Here is a 24992-nt window from a genome sequence, read left to right on the forward strand (position 1 = left end):
TTGCTCAGGGAAGCAGTGGAGTCACTGTTCATGGAAGTGCTTAAAGAAAGAGTAGATGTACTTAGAGACATGGTTTAGCGTCTATATTGGTGATACATGGACAGCTGGATGCTGATCTCAGAGGTTTTTCCCAACTTTAATGATTCTGTGATTCACCTCAAAAGGAGACCAGCTGTTGTGAGATAAATAAAAGACCTACAAAGTAAGTAAACAAGCTCAGCAGTTACTTGCACCAGACAGAAACACACACAAGGTACCAGGCTCCTACATGTGACCAAGGGGATTTTGCCAGGATATAAAAAGGTTATAAGCAACTACAATAAAGGTCTTTGTTCTACTCCAGTAAGGGAAGCTGTTCCTCTCTTGCCAGAAGCTCTATTCACTAAGTGGTTCCCAGGTATACCCACAGAAACACCATGATTTCAGTGACTTCAATAGTTTTAAGCGTATATTATGTTTTGATTTATTTTTCTTTCCTTCCATTTTCAGTTTGACCTTGATACGTGTATTTTTAACATCACTATTTGTAAAAATACAAGCTCTATTCCTTTAAGTCAAGTTTCAACTCAGTGCATGACTATGTACATAATTGGTTCTTAAAAGTTTTTGTTCATTTTTCTGTAAAGGCCCACTCCTCAGTATATCAGGAATAAAAGTTAATTAAAAAAAAATAAAAGAGTAAGCCTCCAGCCTTTCATGAGTAGAGGACTTTACCTAAGCACTTCAATAAAATCTCTCAAAATAAAACTACTTCATTAACATTTGATTCAAGCAATATGAAGGCCCAAACAACAACTGCACTAATTGGTGAAGGGAAGACATAAGTATTGCCTTTGGTAGCATACGTTAACAAGGTGAAATGCTTTTCAATACAAGCAATAATTACTTTGGGTTTTGTCTCCAACATATTTTTAGATTTAAAGTAGTATTATCCTCACTATAAACATACCTGAAGCTGCATAGAATCTCTATGCTGGCTAAGTTGTTCCTGTAGTTCATCCATCTGCACAGTAAGTCTTTCAACTGCTTCCTGTTTCTCCAGAAGTCTTTTCTCTAGCTCAGCTATTCTTGTTTGACGCATCTTATTATCAGTCTCACTATATTCTGCAGCAGAATGTTCTGCAACTTCCTTCATAAAAGTAAGAACAATGATTCTAATCATCAAAACAAAGCATCATTTCTATTTTATGACAATTCTAAATATAAATTCAGATGAAAGCTTAACATTTGAGCAAATTTATTTTTAAAAAATGGATCAACATTTAAACTCTTTAAATAAAGCTTTTGTTAAATGCAAAGCTCTTAATTCTTTCTAAAATTCAGATACTTTTTCTCAAGGGCAATGTATTTTCATGTGATACTTTAAGTAGCAGACATAAACTAGGGGGAAGAGCTGTGATTCTACAGCATCAAATGGTTGCAAAAAGCCATGCTGACACATTTGGGGATATGTAATACATCCAAACTTACAAGTCGAGGGCACACTACCAAAATTAAACTAGGTTTTTTGACAGCAGAACAAAAAGTAAACGCAAAGAAGAAATCACTCAAATTAACAGTGCAGCTTCTTGGGAGCACTATCATTATGATTCTATTGGAAAAGACAGTATGTTATATTTTAATTATATTTTAATTATATTTTGTTATATGAACCAATACAAGAAACAAGCTTACTTTTCAATTACGTACATCTTTCAAAGTTCTCCAGACAAGCTCTAAGATTTTAGTTCAAACACTTCTCTTACCAACCAATTCTGCAGCTATATATACACATACACACACGTATATAAGCACCAGTTTTAGATTGCAAAATAGAGAAATCACATCACTTAACACTTTATAGCAATATGCAATAACTAATCTATCCACATACAGCATTTTATTAAGTTATATACTTCCTTCACATATTTATTAGCACCTTTTACAAAATACATATTCTTTCACACTTACTTCAGCTGCTGGATTGATCACTGTATCCTGAACGGACAAATCAGCACTCCCCTGGTAAGCAAAGAAAACAAACACCACATCACGTCCATTTTTTCCAAGTATGTAAAGAAAAGCACGATTATTTTGGAAATACACTAAGCATGAGCCAGAAAGATCCATGACGTAAAACAACACTTAAGTGTCAGAAGAAGACTGACTTTAATTCCAAACTCAGTTGATCATCCATGGTCACATAAATCCTATAAATCGCCAAGGTTGGAAAAGACCTCCGAGATCATCCAGTCCAAACATCCACCTACCACCTATGTTTTCCACTAAACCACATCCCTCAATACAACATGTAAACATTTCTTGAACACCTCCAGGGATAGGAAATATACCATCACCCTGGGCAGACTGTTCCTACACCTGACCACTCTTTCAGAGAAGTTTTTCCTAATGACCAACCTGAACCTCTCCTGGAGCAAGAGGCCATTCCATCTAGTTCTATCACTTGTTACCTGGGAGAAGTGGCCAATCTTCACTTCGCCATAACCTCCTTCTCAGGCACTTGTAGAGAACAATAAGGTCTCCCCTCCTGAGCATCCTCTTCTCCAGACTAAATAACTCAGTTTCCTCAGCCACTCTCCATAAGTCTTGTGCTCCAGATCCCTCACAGCTCCAGATCCTCTGTCTCGTACTGAGGAGCCCAAAACTGAAGACAGTACTTGAGATGCGGCCTCACCAATGATGAGTAAAGGGGGATGATCACTTCCCTGCTCCTGCTGGCTGCACTATTTCTGATCCAAGCCAGGACGCTGCTGACCTTCTTGGCCACCTGGGCACACCACTGGCTTATGCTCAGCCAAGCACTGACCAATAGCCCCAGGTCCATTTCCTCTACAGTCTCCTAAGCACTCTGCCTCAATCCTGTAGCATTACCTGGGGTTGTTTTGGCCAAAGTGCAGCACCTGGCACTTGGTCTTATTGAACCTCATCCCATTGGCTTCAGCCCAGTGATCCAGCCTTTCCAGATTCATCTGAAGGGGCTTTCCCACCCTCACGCAGATCCATGCTTTCTCCCAATCTGCTGCCATCTGCAAACTTACTGAGAGTGTGCTCAATGCTCTCATCCAGGCCATCTATAAAAATACGGATCAGGACAAGCCCCAAAACTGACCAAAACGAAATAAATGAAGAAATTTTAGAAGTACTATGAATGCCTAATCAAAACTTAAAAGCTGAGACACACAGTTGAAATTTGATGCTCTGCATTCTACTTTTGCAGTCTGTTAAGTACTCACATATATTTACAATATTTCCTTAAATGTATCGAAGTTAGTTGACAGAATGAGATAATTGAACATGATAAAATCATTTAGGCAGTTATAAAAGCAATACTATTTTCTGGCAAATATACTCAAGTACAATTGCTTCAAATATATTAAACTCTCACCAAACAAAACATAAATCATTAGAGACATTAGCACTATTTAAAAGAAACAGCCCCTAGCCTCTCTTTATTTTGAATCAGCACCAAGCAATTTCTACTGACTGCTTTCTATATAATGCAGAAAGCAATTGCATTTGTTTTAAAAACTAGGCTATTTTGACAGATGCTATTTAGGAGCTATAATAGTTTCACTTTAAATTTAAGCTAACGCAAATTTTACAAAGCACTGCTGATGAAGCTATGTTTTTTCCTAACGCCGACAGCTTAGTACGTAAGTTCCTACAAGCTTTTGCAATCCTCATGTTACAATCGAGATCTCCTGAAAGTTCTAGGGATACCTCCACTACAGAATGGACAATAAACACAAACAATATCCTCCATCGTTTCAGGTTTGATGCTACTGTTGCATGTTCTTACAAGGTATCAACAGCTGGCGAGCTGCTTTTTATGCAGAAGGCACTGCCTCCTCAAAACACACAAATCTGCAGAGAAAACATGCTGAAGCACACTCAGAAAATACCTTCTACATAAATCCCCAGACTGAAATAAAGTTTGTGGTAGCCATAGTTGCACTGTAGCTTTTAAGGCTTGTGAAAGCATCAGCCAACCACTTCTGAAGCAAGAAATTCCTACTAAAGATATTGTTCAAACCTACATTATTTTTATTACGAGAGAGAAAGGTAGGAAAAAGAATCCACAGCTGACAAAAATTTGTTCATGAGACGAAGAACGAAACCGTTCAATTCAGACAGGTAACTATCAGCAGATGCATGCTAATCTCAAGCTGTGTCACAGGCTATACGTTTCTATATTAACATGACTACCTTCAGCACTCTTTAAAAGGCTACTTTTAGCAGATCATTAGCACAAACATACTGAAATACATCAGGCAAACACACACACATTTTAAACAAGTTTGTCAGAGACTGTAGTAAGGTCTATGCTGGCTTGGCATGGCCATATTTGATGAGAACATACTCCAGAAAAGGTTAAGTACATTAGAGCCTGCAAAGTGGCATAAAAACAAAGTATTAAAAAGTCCTGATACTTCTGCTGACCTACTACGCACTTCAGACTGAATCTGACATTTCATGGATCACAGCCAGAGATTTCAGAAGCATGCCAAAAGAAGCTCAGTATGGGCAAGGGCTGAAAGATTTCAATTTATCAGGTCAGTTACAGACAGCTCCTTGACAAAACAAGCCATCCACTACATACAGTAGGGATGTTAAGATAAGATTCAGTCAGAGGAGGAAAAAAAAGTAATTACTTTTTAAAATTTATTTCCCAGTTATTTATATATCTTTTTAAGAAAGTTAATTACTACAAATGCAAAATGTCAGTTTACTTATGTCTCAGCGGCAGCCAGCTGACAGCAGCAGAGAGCTAACACCCAATTAAGCAAAACGATCACCTGAGATACTTGCTATCTGCAGTTGGACTGAAGTGGAAACACAAGAAATACTAAGATTTACCTCTGTCTCTGTTGTTGTCTCTAGGAAGTTGGCGTCTTCAACCTTACTCTCTCTACCCTTACCGACATCACAGCCTTGGGCCATTACTGTGTGCTCTTCTTGTGGAACGTCATGCGTGTGGACAGACGAGCCCTTCCTCTTCGTCGTCTTTTTCTGCGACTGCGCGACATTGCTTTTTGCTTTTCGTTCTCTGAAGTGAGCAAACTGTGCATAAAAGATTGGAATAGATACAGGGAGAGGTAAGTGAGAAAAAGGTAGCAGGACCACAAGATTAACACACTCATATGTGACAAGGAATATCCCAGCTTGATCAAATATATACATCTGCAGAAAAACTTCTTGATCTTCTTATTTCCTACACATTCAGAATAAACCAGATATCTGTGCAACTAAACAAGAAATCTCACACTAGTACTAAAGACTCATTTCAATACAGGAATCAAATTTTACTCGGTGAAACTTTGCATGTCAATGACAACCCAGAATTACACAAGGACAGATTAGAAAAGGAGCAAATTGTTAATATACTAGTATCGTTTTTTGGAGAGGGGGATAAAGGGGGCGTAGGAAAGCAGCCTTTCCATAAAATAGGCAAAAGCAACAACCCTTAGAAATGCATCTAAACAGATCTTTGCCTGCCTAAGCATTAAGACTAAAATTAATGGGAGTCCTCATGCTCCTTCCCTGCCACCCCCTTAAGAGAATACAGCAAAACTTCCTAGCCAGAAAGCAGACTACAGTACATAAATAGAAAATTAAATTAAGCCAGGTCACTTTAATTTCTTCTGTTGAAGATTCAGATGTTCTACTTTATCAGACTATCACAGCGCAGGGAAACACGAGGGACTCACAAAGAATGTCACTGACAGAATTTATTACCCAATTTTCCTTAGTACCTTAAGCTGCTTAAAAAGGATTATCTTATTTTCAACTCTAGTATTACAGTTAGGCAGCACTTCCAGACAGCATCTCCCTTACAGCATAAATCCAGGCATACCCCTAACAGGGGAAAAAGCCTTCTCCGAGATTATCAGCTACAACTACACTGTTAACATATGTTTGTGATAAGATAGTATAGATAGTAAAAATGATGATGGGACACAAATGGTCCTGACTGTAAAGTTTTATCCGCAATATAAATGAGATTACACCATTTCCTACCTTGGCTTTCTTGCAATACAGCAACACCACAGAAAAATCCTTTCACTTTCTGTAGCTGTTAGATTCTCTCCTTACGGACATGCCAATTTCACTGTTAGAGCTTAGCTCAACAGATATGCAGTACCTACATTCAGTCTGCTTAAAACGTGCATTTGCTGAAGGACACCAGTTTCGTACCAGCATTTAGGCTTTTTAGAAACAAAGAGCCTTTTAAAAATTGATTAAAACCTGCAGTTTTCATAGTTCTTAATACTGAATGCAGATAAAGAAAGATTGACAGATGTTGTATTGATATTCTAAATAATCAAGACAAAAAGACAGCAAAAGGCAGAAAATAAAGCTGTCATGGGACAAACAGCATCCTCTGAAATCAACTGTTAACTATAGCAGTTACTGATGGCATTATGTGCCAAAATAGCTATTAGACCAATTCAGCTGATAACATGGGCAACAAGGGCAGGAGAAAACCTGCAGAATAATGGGAGAATGGAGGAAGCTGCTGAAGCAGATACACAGGAGTAAAGAAATCAGAAAAGATAAGAAACAAAAGGCAAAGAGGGTCCTCATCCTTGGCATCTGTTAATAACTTCACAAAGGAAGAGAAAGAAAGATATTTAGGATCAAAATATCCACATTTCCCATGGCTGAATATCTACCCAAGTAGAAAATAATAACTCAAGCACTGCTTTAAAGAGGAAAACACATACACAACCCCTTCCCTAGGTCATTACTTAGCTGACTATGAGAGAGGCAACAAAATAAACAATTTGCACCTCTAGGTTCAAGTTGTACCAGACACTGTTAGCATGACCACGTTCTCGTAGCAACCTGCTTGTAGCAGCCAATTGCTTACAATACACAACAGAAAAAGAACAAGGACAAATGCTTCCTTCTGCTCTTACACAAGAGCTTCCAAAAACACAGGCTAGCCAAAGTTCTGAACCAAGTCACAACCACATGGCCCACCTACACAGCTGCACATCCACGTCCAGCTTAAGGAGCTGAGCAGGGTCACTGAGTAACACAAGAGTGTTACTTTTGTGTGCCCCGGTGGCGCAGTGGTTAAAGACGCCGCCTTGCAACACTGGGGCCCAGAGTTCGAATCCCCCCTGTGGCGCAAGTGGTAGAAGTGCCGCTCTGCTACACAGAGGCTCGAATCCCGGGGGCTGGACTCGATGATCTCTAAGGTCCCTTCCAACCCGCATGAAACTATGAAAAGGTCCATCTCCTCCAGTTGGACCCATTAGTTAGAACCTATCACTTCCAAGTTCAAGCATATAATTAAGGACATAAACATAGGGCAAGCACAAAGAAATGCTAGGGACTAACTGAACATACCATGGGATTTACAGCTCACATTTGCTTTCCTGTACCAAACATATTTTTGTGTTTAATAACCCCCACTAAGCATTACTTCCATTAACTTGCCTAGGTGCTTTAACAAACAACAACAACAAAGAAATAAAGCCTTCTATTGCCCCCATTCTGCTGAGTAAATGATGGAACACGATGAGACTTTAACAAGCAGAGGAAGCACTACACCCATTTCTGCCGCTTTGCACCTCCTCCTCTTACATGGCACGTTTCCATGCAGCAGCAGCATTCAATGAGCTGCCAAGGATTTCTTTCTTTGTTTTTAATAGTAAGATACAAGATATTAAGCACTTAAAATTTGGGAAAAAAAACAAGAAGATACAGCATTGCCTCTGCATGGAGAGCTTGAAACTTAATGCAGGCCTCTACTATTTTTTGGTTCTCCCGATGACAAACAACAGCTGTACAACAGGTGGAAACTAAGAACTTGTTCAAGGCAAGTACATAACATTTTTCTATGAACAGATACTGAACTTAGAGAAGCGTTACAAAAGGAAACTGAACAGGAGCCTTGCCACAGTTAACCTAACTTCCTAACCTGAGGAAGAACAGGAGTTCCACAAAGCTCTCATTTTCAAGAAGCCATCATGTCATCTTTCCCTGACAGAGTGCTTTTCCCATCCTGTCCTTACACGGACGCAGAGCTGCTGAGCAGGAATGCACACCTGGCTGAGACCTGTGAAGAAAAGCTGTACTGCCTGCACAGTGCCAGCCTATTGCCTTCCCAGCAGTGCTCCAATTACCACCCGCACAGCCCTGGGAGGATGGTGCAGGCAAAAAGCCAATGCAGATAAAGAGGTGCACAGCCAAGCTCTGCTCCACCTCAGACTGCAGAAAGCAGATCTCCTGGCAGGTGCCTTGCAGGAAGACCTATGTCCCAGGCCTGGAGGAGGCCACAAGGATAGTGCTGGCAAAGAGGCTGCAGCTCATGAGAGGATGTGAGGTGCACATAGCTCCACAACACTATACAGCATCTGCCATCTCCTTCCAGCTACAGTCCCATTGCCATCCCAGCAGAAATATAGAATCAGAGAATACCCCAAGTTGGAAGGGACCCATAAAAATCATCAAGTCCAACTCCTGACTCCATGCAGAACCACCTAAAAACGAGACAGTATGTTTGAGAACACTGTCCATATGATTACTGAACAGCAGCAACCACCAGCTTGAGGAGAATGTTTCAGTGCCCACCTACCCCTCTCAGTGAAGAACCTTTGTCACAGTGTCCAGTCTGAACCCACCTTGTCGCAGCTCCGTGCCATTCCTTCAGACCCCATTGCAAGCACCAGAGGAGATCAGTGCCTGCCCCTCTGCTCCCCATCATGAGGAGGCCATTGGCCATAATGGGGTTTTCCCTTCTCTGGGAAGAACAAGCCATGAGACATCCATTTCTCACGTACTTTCTCCTCTAGAACATTCACCATCTTTGTAGCCATCATTCAGAGTCTCTCTAATAGTTTCGTATCCTTCTTTATACTGTGGCACCCCAAACTGCACACACTACTCAAGGTGAAGCCACTCTAGTACAGGATAACCATTTCCCTTGATGGCTAACAGCATCATGGATGATACACTTCAGACTTCAGTTGGCCTCGCCGGCTGCCTGGGCACACTACTGACTCACACTCAACGTGCCATAGATCCAAATCTCTTTGAGAGACCTCGTGGCTGAGGGCTAGCATGTAACTATCTCATTCAGCAGTAACTTCTGAAAGCACACAGCAGCAACAGCTCAAAGAACAGCAGAAATACCGAACCACACGCCACCACAAACCGGCTTCCTGAACGACACGGTCACCAAAACAAAGCACAAGCCGGTAGCTCCCAGTTGCACATCAAGCACTGACCATACGGGCACACTCCGCAGATGGCAGGTACCAAAGGGAGCGGTGGCGACGCTCGCACCCAGAACTCTCCGTTGCCCCCAGCCGCGCGGCGGGGCCTCACCGTCCAGCCGGCCGCCCGAGGGCCTGCCCTGGCTGCAGCCCCGATGGGTCGCGGGAACGGCGCTGGAGCGGCAAAGCACGCAGCTGCCGCTCCCAGGCTGTTCTCCTGGAAACAAACCTTGAGAAACGGCAGAAACATGAGAGGAAGAAACAAAAACAACGCAAACAAACGCGGACCCGCAGGGCAGGGAGGAGAACAGCCGCTCTCCGCCAGGCTGCACCTCGCGGCCTCCGCCCGGCGCGCAGCGCGGCACAGCCCGCAGAGCAGCGACGCGCCGCTCCTCACCTTGGCTCTGCCAGCCTCCAGCTTGCGCGCCCGCGCCTCCTCCATCTCCTACAGAGCACGAACAACAGGACCCTACCGCGGTACAGGGCGCAGCCCGGCAGGCACACAACTTTCAGTCATGGCCGCCCCGCGGCTTTCGCCCCGCCCGCTTCCACTCAATTCGCCAATCGCGAGGCAGCAATTGTGGGCCTTGGCCAATCAGGTAGAAGAGGTGGAGCGGCCTGCCGGGGAAGGAAGGAAGCTCTGCGGGGATTGGCGAGAATCGCCGCGCCCGGGGAGCCCGCAGCCAATGCCGCGAGAGATCGTTGTCCCCGCCCCGCCCGCTGCCTCTCAGTAACTCCTGCGATTGACGGCAGCGCCCTCCGCTTCGACCCGCCCCACTCCAGCGGCCGCCAATGAAAGACGCCGCCTGCCGCGGCGCGCGGCTCGTTTCAAACGGGAAGCTCCGCCAATGGGGACGGCGGGGTGGCGCCCGGGAAAGCAGCCCGCCACTCGGCGCCGTGCTGTGGGCTGCGCGGCCTCGCGTCACGGCCGCTCTTCGGGCTCTTCTTCGCTGTTCTACAGCTCGGCTGTACAGCTCGGCACTGCCTGCCTTTGTTGCGGGAGGAGCAGCTGGGGGGAACTTGCCTGCTAACGGTAGGAGTGTAGTAAACAATACGTAAGAAAACGAGGGAGAAATAAGGTGCTCTGTACAACTTCACATTCATCTGCCATACTGGGAGCCTCTCCATCTCTTCAACTCACTGGACCACAACTGAAGGGCAACATAACAAGACACGGTTTTTAAAAGTGATTTCTCACCATATCTTAGTTCAGAGGTAACCTGTTGTAAAACACTGGCTTTTCCTTTCCAAGAAGCCTAAAAATGAAAATGTGTGTGGAAAGAAGCACAAGAAAGAAACACGTTCTAAGAACCAAAGGATGTTCTGTCTCAAAAAGAACCTTCCTGACAGCCTAGTCCTGACCTGCCATGACTGGTTGTCCCCATCATCCTCCATCTTATTTATAAGCTTTCCCCAAGTACTGGAAGCCCTCAATGAGGTCTCCCCTCTGGCTGAACAAACCCAGATCCCTCAACCTTTCTTCATAGAGGTGCTCCAACCCTCTTATAATCTCTGTGGCTGCTCCAACAGCTCTGCGTCCTTCTCATGCTGGGGTCACGAGCTGGAGGCTGTCCTGCAGGTAAGGAATAAAGCATTGGTCCAATATGTTATATCCAAGTAAATATTTCAGCATGAAACAAAATAAATGGGGGAAAAAAAGAAAAAAGTAGACCAGTCAACTATACAGGGATATTGGACCAGAAAGTGACAGGAGATAAGCTCCTGAGACAGCACTTGGTCGCCTCCTGCCCTATTAACCCTTGGCTGTTTTCCTCCAGGAGCACTTCCAGGTGCTATGCAGTGGCCGTGCACTAAGCCAGGAAGCTTAGTTCCTTCCCAGTCAACCCTAGAAAAAGAGCAAATTTGTACTGTGAAATTTCTCAGTGCAAAAGCTTGAGTAGTTGACATGTTTTGAGAAGTAAAAGGAAATTGGAAAGCTTGGAACAAAGAATCTTAAAAGATAATGTTATAGTGTTTATCCTGGCAATTGAGCCAAATTAGATACATTACTTGAATGGATTTGCTTTAAAATAAATTACTACTTTTACTTATTATTGATAAAACCTGATTTAAATAACTAATAGTAACTAAATAACTCATGTTTGTTTGGGTTGAATGCCTTTTGGCTTACTGATATTTATTTGAATAACTAATTTGTGTTGTATTTCCTTCTATTTCTGCATGTTACAATTTCACCATTTCTAGTGCTAGTCTAACTACATTGCCTCCAGAACAGCAGTGCTTAAGAAAACCTCTCTTGGTTAGGGTTTCAGCTGTCCAGTAGTCTGCCATCACTGGACTTAGAGCACAGAATTCAGGTTTTGTGCTGTTGGATTAGCTTTGCCACACAAAGGATCATCGTGATAGAAGGATAAAGGGAAAATGCTCATTGTTGTTGAAGGTTCACAGCAAACTCCATAGAGGAACAATCTCCAGAGGAAGAGATGCTGCCTTAGTGGCAGTCAGCCCTTAAATGAGACCTGGGAAAGATGGAGCCAAGCTCCACCCCTTCTGGTAGCAGAGCTGAATTACCTTCACCTGTGCTCCCACAGCTGACTCATTGCTTGCTTCAGGTGGTTAATCAGAGATTCAGGTTGTGATCAACAGTTTCCCATACACCAGGTATGTCTGTTTGTTTCCTTTTCTAACATGTTTTAGAAAATAGTAATTAATATTGAGGCATAAAGTATCAAAGTCAATAAAAGACATCATAGAAGTGTAGTACTGGTTCAGAGCTCACCATTCTGTAACTGAAGAAGGATCTGATCCACCTGCAGTGTTCATCACGACTTCTTATGTGAATTGTTTATAAACATATTCTGTGAGAGCCCTTACTTACATAGCAGCTCCATCACTTATCATAAAATTAAGTTTTTGTTTTTTTTTTTTTTTGCTGTTTTCAACTGGTTTTCATTTTTATCATTAAGTCAAATGTTTCTTGCTCAGACTTTTCAGGCAATAAAATAAATCAATCGTGTCCTTAATATTCTTTCATTTATATTGCTAATTGGCTCTATCTCAACATTTAATCAATAAATTAAACAATGCCCGTTCTTCAAAGTCTTTCTCAGACCTTGTATTTTGTAAATCTACCATTCCTTCCATTTTTTCCCCTGGACTTCCTTTCCCTCTTATGCTGCCATGTCTAAAATTAGACACAGTGACTTCAAACTATGACTTCAGCACTGCTAAATAGAGCAGAATAATTACCTCCTGTGAGGTGCACATAATACCCCTGTTAATATTTTTCAGAATCAAATTTTTCTGGCTTTGCTTTTTTTGGATTTTCATGTTCATTTATGATCCCTGGTTCGTGATGCACAGTAACTACAGAAGCACCTTTTGTACAAGACCCTTGTGACTGGCATGCTGCTGGCAAGTTGGAAGATGTCCCTGTAGTAGGGATCCCACTATGATCAGAGCATCCATAGGTTCTGGAAAGCATTTTTTAGCTAATATTAGATTTTCTCTGGGACCTTGTCACATCAAGCAAAGGTTTCTCTTTCTGTCCTCTAACAGTCATCCCAGTTACTTAACACTCCTAATATATTTTTAATTAAATACTTCAGTGGGGCTGTTTTTGTCAACCTTTCTTGTAACCCTCTATTCCTATTACGATGAAGAGTTTAGAAACTTCTAGGGGATACTTTAAGAAACAACTAATGGTAAAACATCAGCTCAGGATTCTTCCGTGGTTAGAGAACTGGTGTAAAGCCCCAGCTGGTCAGGAAGCAACAGTTACTGTAGCATCAGCGATGACTAATAGCAGGCTTGTTGCTACTGTGGTTGTCTGGGGACACCAACACAGATCTTACTTCGCTACATCACCACCTGAATACTGCAGGCAACTCTGGTCACCGGGTCACAGAAGAAATGACGAGATAGGAAAGTACAAAGAGAACTTGCTAGGAAAAACATGAGGCATACAAGCAGCCAGACAACCTAAATCTGATTGAAGACGCAGCACCTTCTGTGAGTGGCTGACAATGAAGTTCAAGAGATGGATGTAAGAATCATCCTTGTAGGCACTACTGTTACACCCTCTCATCCTCCTTCTCTTGACTCGTGAAATCAATGAACAAGGAAAATCTGCTATTTGAGGAAGAAGTGAATGGATTCTCTAGCTTAGAGAAGTAACATCTGAACAGGCATGTGAGGGCAAGCCACAAACTGTGTGCATAAAGTGCATGGAGTGCTGTAATAAACTATATTGTATAACAAAATGTTTTGGAAATCTGGATTCAAAACAATCTAAATGCAAACCTTTTCATTGTTTCTTTATTTGCCTAGGTAAACCTGCACAACAAGGCCCATGCTAAAGTTAAGTTACTTAGGCAGCTCCTTATCAAAGGTTGTTGCAGATGCCAAGAGGATAAAGGGATCAAAAACATGAATTAAAGTACCAAAAACATCCATAGAGTTTTTTTCTATAAGCCACAGACTGCTGGCAGGTGATGAAGTTTTCTGTTCTGCCTCACTGCTCATAGCTGCACAAGTGAGCCAAAGTAAGCTGAGCCCCAGGTCTGGCAGGGTGCAGCTATTTTTGGGACCCCCATGTCGCAGTTGCTATAAGCTCTCCAGTGTCTATCAGCCTGCGTATTTTTAAGGACAGATTGCACACACATGCTGTGTGGGTCACAGCTGGAGGGGGTGATCTCTGCTGCTCCCACGTAGAAGGCAGAACTGTCTGTCTGCCCCCTCAGCTGCCTGCAGGGGTTCAGCTGTGGCTTTGCCATGGCCTTTGGATAAGGAAGGGGTTGTAACTTTGCTTTCCTAGAAGCAGAGCAGAGTGTCTGTAATTTGGTTTCTTTCTCATGCCTTAGCATTGGTTTTATTGCTGTCCGTGATAAATGTTGCTTTGCTTTTCATGCTGGAAGGAGAAGGACAGCAGAGGTTGATCAGGAGATGGTAATCAGAAGGACGTCAGAACACAACCTCTTTGCTGTTTTACTCATCCTATGATCAGTTCCAGCTACTCTCCTTAACTCTCTTTTTAAAATTTCAAATTACTATCTGATCATGATAATCCATATGAAGGACCCATCAAAAGTGGATGGACACTTCATAGTCCTATAGGTATTATTAACATGTATCAATCAGTCAGATCATAATCTGACCTTTGGCATTGGGTTTATGTTAAATATGTATGTACACAAAGGTTTTGTCATTTTTCCCCCCCATCTCCTCACGTGCTGGGCATTTGTTTCACAGAGGGTAAGCAAGCACCTGCACCTGGAGATTAAATTGTTTATGCTGTGGATTGGCATTACAATCTTAGCAACCAAAGTACAGGAACTAATCTGAAAGGTATGTAGAAGACCACAATAACAAAACAGAGGCTTAGAGACACTGCCAGAGAGAGGCTAGCAACCATTAAGAACAGGCAAATACTCAAACTGATTTACTCTTACGTGGCCAACACAACCTGCAGCACAAAAAACTGAGAGAGATGGCAAAAAGATCTGTGTCTGTGTTATGGTGGCTGACATCTATACTAATTTTTACCTGACACTGAAATTGAAGCATTTATTTTCTTCTCTCATTTCTCCCAATCTTGGTCGAGTTTTATTTTTGGTGAGCTTTTTTTTGTTGTTGTTTGGTTTTTGTTTTTCTAACAAAATTCTTCTATTAAAATTGTGGAGTGGAAGAAGGGAGAACTGAGAACATAACCGCATTTGCTTAGCTTAGCTATTTAATATGCTCTTGCCTGCCTGCTCTTTCGGAAGACTACTACAATGACAGATCCTTCAATGGTGGATCGTGTGGCCCAGCTAAAATTCAAACTCCTAGAAAAGGTAAGTTAATAATTCTGCAGTGGTTACCTTTGCTCTGCTTTTTTCTAGAGGCATTTGGGTATAAACTCTGTGTCCTAGTCATATTTCTATTGAGTAACAAAATGGACCTGCAGCCAGCTGAGAACCTTGTTCACTATGCAAGCTGAGACAGAGCAAGACACATCTGAAGAAATATGATTGTTTAAGTGTACAATTGAAATTTAAAATACAGCTCTCCAAAGTGGAGTATTTTGTCTTAGATCTGGCAATAGTTTGAGGACAAAACTTTTACCAGTATGGAACCAGGTAGAACTCAGAATCCAAAAGTGTTCTTGTGCTTAGGAAAAGCTCTTCAATTCTGAGATCGGGAGGGGGGGGGGGGGGGCACAAAGTCCAGCTGGTCCTTGGAGATCAAAAAGTTAAACATGACAGTGTGACTGTTTGTGAAAGAGACTGGCTCAAGCAGAGCAGATCCAGAGAGGGTGGCTGGGTTCAACCAAATGTCCAGACCCATCAAGAAAGCTTATTGCATTAAGGAAGGCCTAAAGCTAAGATGGAAGATGTCTGCAAGTTGGAATCAGAGTTCCTGGGATCCATGGCCCATCATAGGCTTGGCATGAACTGGAGACCAGTATTTATTCAGTATAGCTGTATGGGAAATCACAGCTTGAACCTCTGATTAATCAGCTGAGGCTAGTGTGGGGTCAGCTGCGGGAGCACAGGTGAGAGTAATCTAGCTGTGCTCCCAGAAGGGGTGGAGCTCGACTCCACCTCCTCTAAGACCTCATTTAAGGGCTGACCACCACTAAGGCAGCATCTCTTGGAGATTGCTCCCCAGTGGAGACTACCTCAGCTTTCTGGTCAAGACACTGACATTGGTGAGTTTTCTTTTGCTGATAACCTTTGACTATCTTCCATCATCTTTGTTAACATCTTTATATTAGACACCCTTACAATAGCTCAGACAGTAACTGAAAATCTAGAGCTGAGATTATAAGAACACCCCAGATGTAGGCAGGGGATACAGATGGAGGTCTCAGATGAGGCTGATCAGAGCCATTTAAGACTATTAGTGCACTGAATATCCAAAACTCTGGAATCAAGTTCTCCATATGTTCTATCTCTCTACCCTACAAAATAACACCATTGTGTTTTATATGGTTTAGTAGTACTGTCCCTCATTTCCACTTGTGATTTATTTTCGTTATCCTGAAACTATTTGAATTGTTGTGAGCTTTTCTGCCCAACTCACGATAGGTTTTCTTTGTCTTTCTCCCATCAGAGACTAGAAAATGAACAGAAGAACCTAGAGAAGATAGAGGCACCTCTCCCTACAGCAAGTAAGAGAGAAGCATTTGTTCTGGTTATGGGCTTGAAATGGAAAGGGCCTAGTGATGCTTTCAGTTATGAGTTCTCTGATAAATCACGCTGGGTTTATTTAGAACCGCTGGCTTTAAGTGCTTAGAGGCCAGGAGTTTTGGTACTTGGAATTTGCTCTGCCTCAGCCTCTGTGAAAGGGATACTTTCTGAAGGATGGGAAGAATGATCCAAACTGAAGTCAGTGCTGTCTTTGCTTGACCCAGGTATCTAAATCTGCATGCAGAACTGGGGATCAGAAGCTGCAAACACAAGTTCTAGTGAAGCATGAACAGTAGTGATAATCTGTATATGAATCTCAGTCCTAACCAAGCTGGTAAATCTTAGAGGAATCTCCTAAAATATCTTCCAGAATTAATCTCATAATGTAGGTGTTATGGCAATCTTATCCTTACAATCCTTCAAAAATATAATGGTCTTTTCCTCCTTTAGACAACAGAAGTGAGGATATGCTTCAAAGTGCTTTGAAGAGAAGGAAAAATCTCCTGCAGGAGCTTAGGGTAAGAGCAGTACTTGTTGTCAAGTGTGACTGTGCAAGGTGTGTGGTTTAACATGATGAGCACAAGTGTAGAATTTGAAGGATAAAATCTCTTGTTACATTAAACAAGCAATGTGAATGCACTGAGCCTTTTTTCCTGAGGAGCCTGGTTCAGTGGAGAGATGGGTAGAGGCTGGTGGGAAGCTGAACAGGACTTCCTCCACATTAGCACACAAAATTTGCACCCACCTCAGTCACCTGGTGTGTTGATTCTGTTTGTTGTAAGCTGCTATATCATAAACTCTCTGGGTTAGTTCCAGAATGCAACCAGAGGGCTCTGTAATGTTGCCAAAATAGGGGCAACTATTACTCAAACATCATATGGAGGGAGGATCGAGTGTTAATGAAATGTTTTCCCAGACTTCCAGCAGTTTGTTCTTCACTTCTTTTTACTCCCACTTGTACTGAAAATACCCTCAAGATATGCAGGAAGAAACTCTTTTCACTTGTTCTAACTCTGACATCTTTGCGCAGCACTCATTTGTGGTCTGCCTGTTACACAGCAGTTTCTGCAGGAGTGTTGCAGGTGAGGAAAGCTGTGCTCTGCTGCAGACTCCCAGAGGCTCAGCCTATATAATACGATGAATGTAACAACACTGCCAGCCTTTCTGCGACCAGATTTTCTTCAAAGAATTACCTGATTTTGCAGGAGCAGCACCTTCTGGAAGAGCTGTCCCAGCCTTCTGCACCAGCCAGGGCACAGTATAGGAACTACAGTGCTGGTCCCCCACACATCTACCAAATACCTTTTCCAGCACCTCAAGCTGAAACACCAAGGATTATCCAGCAGGCGGTAAGGGTTGATGCTCCTAGGAAATTCTGGCTGAAACCTGCACTGACTTATCCATTTTTCCTGTCTTATCCAGATGCCTCCTCAGCCTGCCACTATCATCCAGCAGCTCCCACAGCCTCCCCCACTGATTGCACAGATCCCCACTGTCCAGCCTTTTGCACATCCTCGCTCTGGAAGCATTAAAGAAGGTACCATTCACTAGGTCTAGCTGTCAGGTCCCAGTACCAGGAACATGCAGAAAAGGTGCCGCTGCAAGGGGAAGAGGTCGGTGACAAAGCATCTAAGTCAGTGATGGGCTCTGTTACTACTGGACTGCTGTTGGGGCTGTGGCAATTCAACTCTACAAAAATAAGAGATCAGTTCTCAGAAGCTTTTGGACAAACTCTTCTTGCTAAAACAAAAGAAATGGGGCTATAAACTCAGCAAAGCAAAGTTGAGCTGTCAGAAAAGTTGAGGGAATTAAAAGCTGCTCAATCCAAGGCAGTGAGTAACGTTTCCAAGGTAAAACTCATGCAAATGGATGATTCTAAAAATTCATGAACAGACTTTTAAGATACATTTTTTAATTATTTTTGCCCCATCTTAACCTGCTGTTCAGTTTCCTCAGAGCAGTATAGACTTTTAGATGTTGTGTTTGGAAAAAAGTTAGAACAGCTGGAAGCATTGTTTCAAGTACAGTGTAGTACAGTGCCAATAACAGGAGGGTTGTTTTTTTTTTTTCCCCAAACATGGATGATACTGTGAAATGATACTTGAACAAAAATATGGGATGACTTCCCTGGCTCACCCCTCAGTCAAAGGCTTTGTTATATAACAAAGGAATGTACAGTTACTGAATTGCTATGTTTCTTGACTGATTTCTCAGCTTAAGTGGCTGGATTTATTCAAGTAGTTTATTTTTGTAAATGAACTAGGCAAACTCATCCATGACTTCTCTGAAGCTGATACATTTAAAATGTCTTTGGTATGATCAGTTACAAAGAGTTGCTTTGCTCTTCTTCCTCTCCTCCCCTTCCACTTAAAATACAAAGGGTGCATACAGTGGAATGAATTATGATCCAGAGACATGCTAAGTGGATGTGATGCATGTGCAGTGGACACTCAAGGTGGCACTGCAGTATTACATAGAGCTGAGTCAACATCCAGTGTGGCCACCAATTATCTTGAACCAAAGCTGTGGAAAGTGACACATTACTCCAGTCCTTGCTGGAGCAAGTGAAAGCTCCAGTGCACAGCTTTTCTCCAGCGTGTGAATGTATCTACAGTGATGGGCTTGCAATGGAACTAATGAAGGATGCTCAACAGCAGCTTGCTTGTGATGGGTGGGGGAACAGGCGACCTGATATGGATGGTCTTATTCATAGGCATTAATTTTATACTGTCTGGGCATCTAATATTGCCCAAGTGTAATTTTCAGCCATCTTCTCAGTTGCATCCATGAGTTTGCATTCTGGAGGGCAGTTCCTACTGAGATACCTCTGCTGCTTGTCTGTTGCTGATAAAGCTCTTACTTTCTTCCTTTGGATGACTTCCTCCTAGATATGGTGGAGATGATGCTGATGCAGAATGCACAGATGCATCAAATCATCATGCAGAACATGATGCTGAAGTCTCTCCCACCAGTGGCATTTGCACAGCCTGCCAGACCCGGCTGTCCTCCGCTTCAGCATACACAGCAGGTAGTGTTACTGTGTCCAAAGAGCGTCATCCTCCCTCACATAGAGCAATAGATGTCCTGGAGCGTGTGAGGACTAGACAAAAGTAGTGCTGCTGCCCAGGGTTTCCTGCTGGTTGCACATCGGTCCCCACATGTTGCTAAACAGGACTATAACAGAAAATGTTTCACACAATAGTGCAAACTGGTTTCAGTCCAGCTCTGGAATATATGTACTAACAGACATGGAAGAGGTGTACACTGAGCATCTGCTGCTGCATTTGGGAGCCTAACTTCTGTTGGCTATTGTATGTGTTTTGATACACTGGCTAAACGCAGGGCTTGGAACTATGAAGGGTATGAAGCTTTCCATTTTGATAAACTAATCAGTGGATAGGCTTCAAAAGAATTGCAAAACCCATCAATTTATGTTTGGAACTCCATTTTCAGTCAGTCTAAATACATTACCCTGAAATTTTTGAATGGAATGTGTAGAGCTGCAATCAGACATTCAACTGGAAAATCTGATCACGTCTTTATCAAACTTTCATAATCTCTATCTTACCAGAGAAACATCCTTTGCTTCACAATCACAGCTTGTTTATGTCATGACTTTTTGGCAGTGCACATGATTATTGTCAAGGATGAAGTACAGGAAGAGTAATATTTCATCAAAAATCTCTGATAAGCACCTTGAGACCTCACTCAGAATTGCAGTAATTTCCATTGCACTGGAGGGATGCATTAGTTTCACAAAAACAAGGTCAAATATCCCGCTACTTTTAAGTTTTTGTTGCTAATATCTTAAGAAAAATATTAAAAATTAAACTAGTTTGTTACTTATATGTTAACAATATTGTACGTATTACAAGGGCTGCTCTGGAAGTAATGCCTCCTGTTTTATGATGCTGGCCTATGATGTCAGAGGTGAATGTTGGTAGTATGGAAGTAGAGGCTGAGCCTTCCACCGGGATCCTGTTACATGTTGTTGCTGTGTGACAGATAGAAGCAGAGTGGCGCTCTGACATGGAAGTATATCTGGCATTAAATTCCTCTATGTGGAAAAAATGGCACCCACTGATGTTCATCAGCACTAGCTGAATGTTTATGGAAATCAGACACTGGGTGTGAGCACAATGAGGTGGTGGGTAGTATGCTTCAGCAGCAGCAATAGTAGGTCACCTCTGCAGGTACAGATTTCTATGAGCACAGCATGCAGGCTTTTGTTCATCACTGGAGAAAACACATAGCTAATGGTGGTGACTATATTGAAGAAGTGTTTTATAGCTGAGGATTTGTCTTATCAAAGAGTGCTATTGTGTTTTTTGTATCTGTTGTAGTTTCTGTGGAAATAAATAGAAGACATTATTTTTAGAGCAACGGCCCAAGACAATTCCTGTTCACTCAATGCAGCCCAAGCAAGCCAAATGGTTGTATGCCCATGCTATGAATCAATGACTAGCAAGGTCTGGAAGGACAGGTTTTGTAGATATCTTTATTTAGGTCCTTCTAGGTTTTTTTCCAAAATGAAGCTAGTACTTAACAAAAGGTAGGTAATTTTGAACGTATCCTTAGGTGCGCAGTTCCTTAGATGTATTTCTAATCTCTACTCTGAAGCATTTACTATCAAAGCAGCAAGGATTGTTAGTCTTTAGGGACTGGGGATATCTCCTGTCGTGAGAAGTCTTTTTTGGCTCCTCCATTTCCAAGCTGACCATGACTCTTCCCCATGCTGTAAGAGAGATTTCTGTTCTTCTTGGAAATCGAGGTAGTGAGATATTAAGAAAGTAACTCCCATACTTCTGCAGTAGTTGCCCAGCTCACTCACACCTTTCCTACCTGCTATATGCAAGGGCAGTAAATAGCTTAAAAGCCCATGTGGCCCACATTAAACTGTGGGGTGAGAAACACAATCTTCCATAACCTGTCCCTGTGACCTGTGCACTGGGAGCTGACAGCTTTTGCACCTGTTGAGACCAAATGTCTGCCTGAGATGGAAAGCCTCTGGCAGCAGCTGCTTGCTCTCATGTTTCAGGGTACTGACATCTTGGGAGCCAGCATCATCACAGCCAGCATGCAAGTGATAGATTTGCTATGGAAATGGAAGACAGCTTTGGCATTTCCTCAGAAGTGTCAGAGCTGTGCTGAGCATCGCTTCAAGTGAAAGGGTCCAAAGGAAGGCAGCAGAGGGACAGAGCTTGTCCCTGTGGTGTCCCCACCTCCCTCCTAGGGCTACCAAAACCCCTTTGCTTATCTCCATCAAGGACCTGCAGATCTCTGCTCCTGTGGCTGTGAAAGCAGATCGTCCCTGGCAGTCTACAGTGCATCACCACCACCACTACTCTCCCCCAGGGCTGCCCCTCCATGCCGTGCCTGCTGGGCTCCTGATGCCAGGTGAGGGACTGCCATCTGCATCCTCATCCCAGCGTTGGACCAGTAGCGTGCTCCCAGCTATGCAGATGTAAGTTGTTGGATTGCTGTGGTATGCACTGTTCGGCCTGCTGAGTAGGGACTGGCTTTGCATTCAGGCTGACATTGCCCATGGGATTTCTATTCTTACAACATGGCTGAGATTCTCAAGTGGAGGTGAGTAGATTGCTCCTCCCAAGGCTCACTTGCCTGAGCCTTCCCTGCACCTGGAATCTTGTCCTAGGCTATTTTCTGATGCAGGTAGATAATACCAGGGCCTGGTGCTTGAATGAGTTGAGCAGACCCACTGCTCAGTGAGCCAGCCTGCTTATGCCAAAGTGTAGTGGTTTAACTAGATCTGAGCAGAGAGCACAGTGGTCTTGCTAAGTATGTTGTGAGAAGACAGCAAAGAAGAAGGCATGGGAGCAGTAGTGTTGGGCAGTTCTCACATGCTGAAGCTGGGACTTCCTTCAAAGGCACCGTGTTGGAGCATGACTGGGTGGCTGGGGACTTTGGTGCAGGGAATCAATTCTATTATGTCTGTGCTAGATCTCTTCCAAAGGCCTCATGAGCAGAAGGAAGGGGTAGAAACACATCCTCTGGCATGAGGAACCTACTGCCATGGGTATCTATATGGCCCTCTTTATTATGGGATTTGAATTCCTGAAAAGATTCCTTACTTAATGGAATTACAGGGGTTATGCATTTCCACTCCTTTCTCTTTAACATGCTTTTGTAACCTCTACTGGTAAAGACCTCTTGGCTACTTCTAGTATCAGTGCAATGAACTGTTGCTTAGCTGTTTGCAGAAATCAGTAAAATCATCTTGTCACAGCTCTTAAGCTGCCTTCTCCCTCTTCAGCATGAATTATAAGATCCTACACATCTTTATTGTTTTTATGAAGCTGCAACAAGCACGTGCTGTTGGCTGTTACCAAATGCAACAAGGTTATTTTTCTTATTGCAGGTGGCCCACATACTGACAGCATATGTTCTTCTGAAGGTGGACAATTGCATCGCTGAGTTCAACCTGTATTTGAGCTGTTCCTAAATAATCTAACTGACAGTCTGTGCATCTGCAAATTAGCCGTACAATAAATATGAATGCAGAAAGACTAGAGATCCACAGAACAAATGTACCACATGCCAATGCAGTTGTTTCCTCTCATCTTCCAAGCCCACAGCAACAGCAGCACCACTCTTTTGCCCTCTTTCCAAAGAACCAGTACATCTTGTCCCAAAGAGCCTCACAGCAACTCCAGGGCATGAAATAAACATAACACTAGTACTGTCTAAATTATTGCAAGTGAGTGTGGCTCACCTTCAGGACTGAGTCCCCTTCATGTGTAATTTGGATAAATACTCCTTTACGGCCCTCATGGGGAGGGTAGAGCAGACTAACACATTTATGAATGAAGTTCAATTGCCAAAACTCATCAGCCCAAGTGTTCCTCTTGTACTGGACTTACATGGCAAGGTTTTGGTAGCAGAAGGGCCTCTGAGAAGAACCTGAGAGTGTGTGATTTTTTTGTAAAGAGCGGCACTCTGCCCTAATTGCTTTAGATGGGCTGACAGAGATTGTAATATTAGTCTGAGGAAAAGGAGGCTGAGGGGAGACCTTATCACCCTCTTCCAGTACCTGAAAGGTTCTTACAGTGAGAGTGGGGCAGGTCTCTTCTCACTAGTGACAAGTGACAGGACGAGGGGAAATGGCCTCAAGTTGCGCCAGGGCAAGTTTAGGTTGGATATTAGGAAGAACTTCTTCACAGAAAGGGTACTTAGGTACAGGAATAGGTTCCCCAGGGAGGTGGTTGAATCGCCATCCCTGGTTGTGTTTAAGAGCCGTTTGGATGTGGTACTCAGGGATATGATTTAGTGTAGGGTTTTTAGAGTTAGGGTACTGGTTAGGCTGCGGTTGGACTTGATGATCTTCAAGGTCTTTTCCAACCTGGGTAATTCAATGATTCTATGATTCTAAATTCGAATAAATAGTTTTCAGTAGGGAAAAGAAGAAATAAAAATGCTCCTGCAGTCATTGCATCTGATCAGTTCGGTGGAACACCGCTACTTCCACGTCTGCAGTCCATGTGTTCTGCCCCAGGAGGGCTCTCTCAGTCTCTTCTGAGCCTCGCGTTCACAATTCTACGTAAGGTTTTCTTTTCAAAGAGCTGTTGAAGGGTGAGTTCAGCAGCCTGAACTTGTTTGTATTTTTGTATTTCTCAATCTTTCTCTTGCATCATCAGAGTTTCACTTTGGGAAAAGAAGAAAAAAAGATTCCCAAGGATCCTTGAATATCGGCATGATTTTATTTGTTTTGTTGTTGGTTTTTTTTTCCCTAAGGAACATAAATCACACTTTTTCCTTTTTTTTTTTTTTTTATTTTTCCTACTAATTTTCAGTTGCTAAGCATTAAACCTCGTGCCATCCTGTTCTATTTATTTTCTTTTAGAACTCAGGTAACCCAAGTTGTAACTAAGTGATGGGTAACATCTTTCCATCAGCAGCATGATTATGTTTAATAGAGAAAGAAAAGAACATGAATTAGTAGCACCTTCTCAGTGTCTTCAGTGTTCGCCTGTTTTTAAACTGGGGTTTTCCACTGTAGGAATAAGGAGGCTGGTGATCCCAGATGCTGCCATGATTGTTGAAATATTCTTCCAAACTAAACAGAACATATTTACATATGTATAATGCAGTCTGAAGCAAGTCTGAGGAAGACAACCCAGGGGCCTAGAGTTTATTTGGAATTATTTGGCTACCCAGCACAAAACCTATTGCACTGGGCATAGATAATCCCTGACAGGTGAGGTTTAGTCCCATTTGCCAAGAATGTTTTTCAGTAAGTAAGCAGATAAGTGCGACAGAAAGGAGCTGATCTGTACCATCTTGGAAGAAAAACTTTCAACCAGTTCCTAGAGTTTCCACTGCAGCTGGGGCTCTTGGTGAGGGGTCAGTCCAGCTGTGGACACTGCTGATAAAATCCATCTTTGACAATGATTCCCAAGTCCCTCATTTTACATTCTCTGTGACTGGGGGTAAATTACCCCATCGTCCTATCATAAATGAACATGTTACAGAAGACCAGATCCAGTATTCACTCCTTAGGGTACTCCATCCATTACTGGACTGGCTCCCCAGAAAGAATCAAAGTTGCAAACCATTGCTAAGGCTGCTTGTGCAGCCCTGGCCCAGACGTCTAAGAGGCAGTTTTATAAGACCA

The 24992-nt window shown here is 42.8% G+C and overlaps 2 protein-coding genes across 49 annotated transcripts in view; one reads left to right on the forward strand and one right to left on the reverse strand.

Annotated features, from left to right (window-relative positions):
- PCNT (pericentrin) overlaps positions 1 to 9767 on the reverse strand; it is an 83795-nt gene extending 74028 nt beyond the window's left edge. For all 44 annotated transcript variants that reach the window (XM_085553763.1, XM_085553762.1, XM_085553761.1 and 41 more), the window contains exons 1-4: positions 9625 to 9767; positions 4858 to 5061; positions 1951 to 2001; positions 950 to 1129 (exon numbers count right to left, since the gene is read on the reverse strand). In XM_085553763.1, the coding sequence (XP_085409889.1) occupies positions 950 to 1129; positions 1951 to 2001; positions 4858 to 5061; positions 9625 to 9669 (480 nt within the window). In that variant the 5' untranslated portion in view covers positions 9670 to 9767. The remainder of the gene's footprint in view (positions 1 to 949; positions 1130 to 1950; positions 2002 to 4857; positions 5062 to 9624) is intronic.
- A 386-nt stretch (positions 9768 to 10153) lies between these two features.
- On the forward strand, positions 10154 to 24319 carry C7H21orf58 (chromosome 7 C21orf58 homolog). Of its 5 annotated transcripts, XM_032445691.2 has the most exons (9): positions 11711 to 11849; positions 14954 to 15022; positions 16284 to 16341; positions 16811 to 16878; positions 17566 to 17709; positions 17783 to 17897; positions 19249 to 19388; positions 21628 to 21824; positions 22740 to 24319. In XM_032445691.2, the coding sequence occupies exons 2-9, from the start codon at positions 14963 to 14965 to the stop codon at positions 22753 to 22755; spliced, it is 798 nt and encodes a 265-aa protein (XP_032301582.1). In that variant the 5' UTR covers positions 11711 to 11849; positions 14954 to 14962; the 3' UTR covers positions 22756 to 24319. The 5 variants fall into 5 exon arrangements, 4 of the variants coding, with proteins under 4 accessions (XP_015723295.2, XP_085409904.1, XP_032301582.1 ...); XM_015867809.3 differs by lacking the exons at positions 11711 to 11849; positions 14954 to 15022 and adding an exon at positions 10154 to 10806; XM_085553778.1 differs by lacking the exons at positions 11711 to 11849; positions 14954 to 15022 and adding an exon at positions 10154 to 10806 and having other exon boundaries at positions 21628 to 21757; positions 22740 to 22892.
- The last annotated feature ends 673 nt before the right edge of the window (positions 24320 to 24992 follow it).

Source organism: Coturnix japonica, chromosome 7 (assembly GCF_054131305.1).
Source record: "Coturnix japonica strain WE chromosome 7, WE-NBRP24, whole genome shotgun sequence".
NCBI classification, from domain to species: Eukaryota; Metazoa; Chordata; class Aves; order Galliformes; family Phasianidae; genus Coturnix; species Coturnix japonica.

Bases quoted from the DNA above. Each gene is read 5' to 3' on its own strand.
- C7H21orf58 (XM_015867809.3), top strand. From the start codon at position 10,546: ATGTTCTGTCTCAAAAAGAACCTTCCTGACAGCCTAGTCCTGACCTGC. The intron at 16,342-16,810 runs GTAAGAGAGAAG...TTCCTCCTTTAG, and splicing joins GGCACCTCTCCCTACAGCAA to ACAACAGAAGTGAGGATATG. The intron at 17,898-19,248 runs GTACCATTCACT...ACTTCCTCCTAG, and splicing joins CTCTGGAAGCATTAAAGAAG to ATATGGTGGAGATGATGCTG.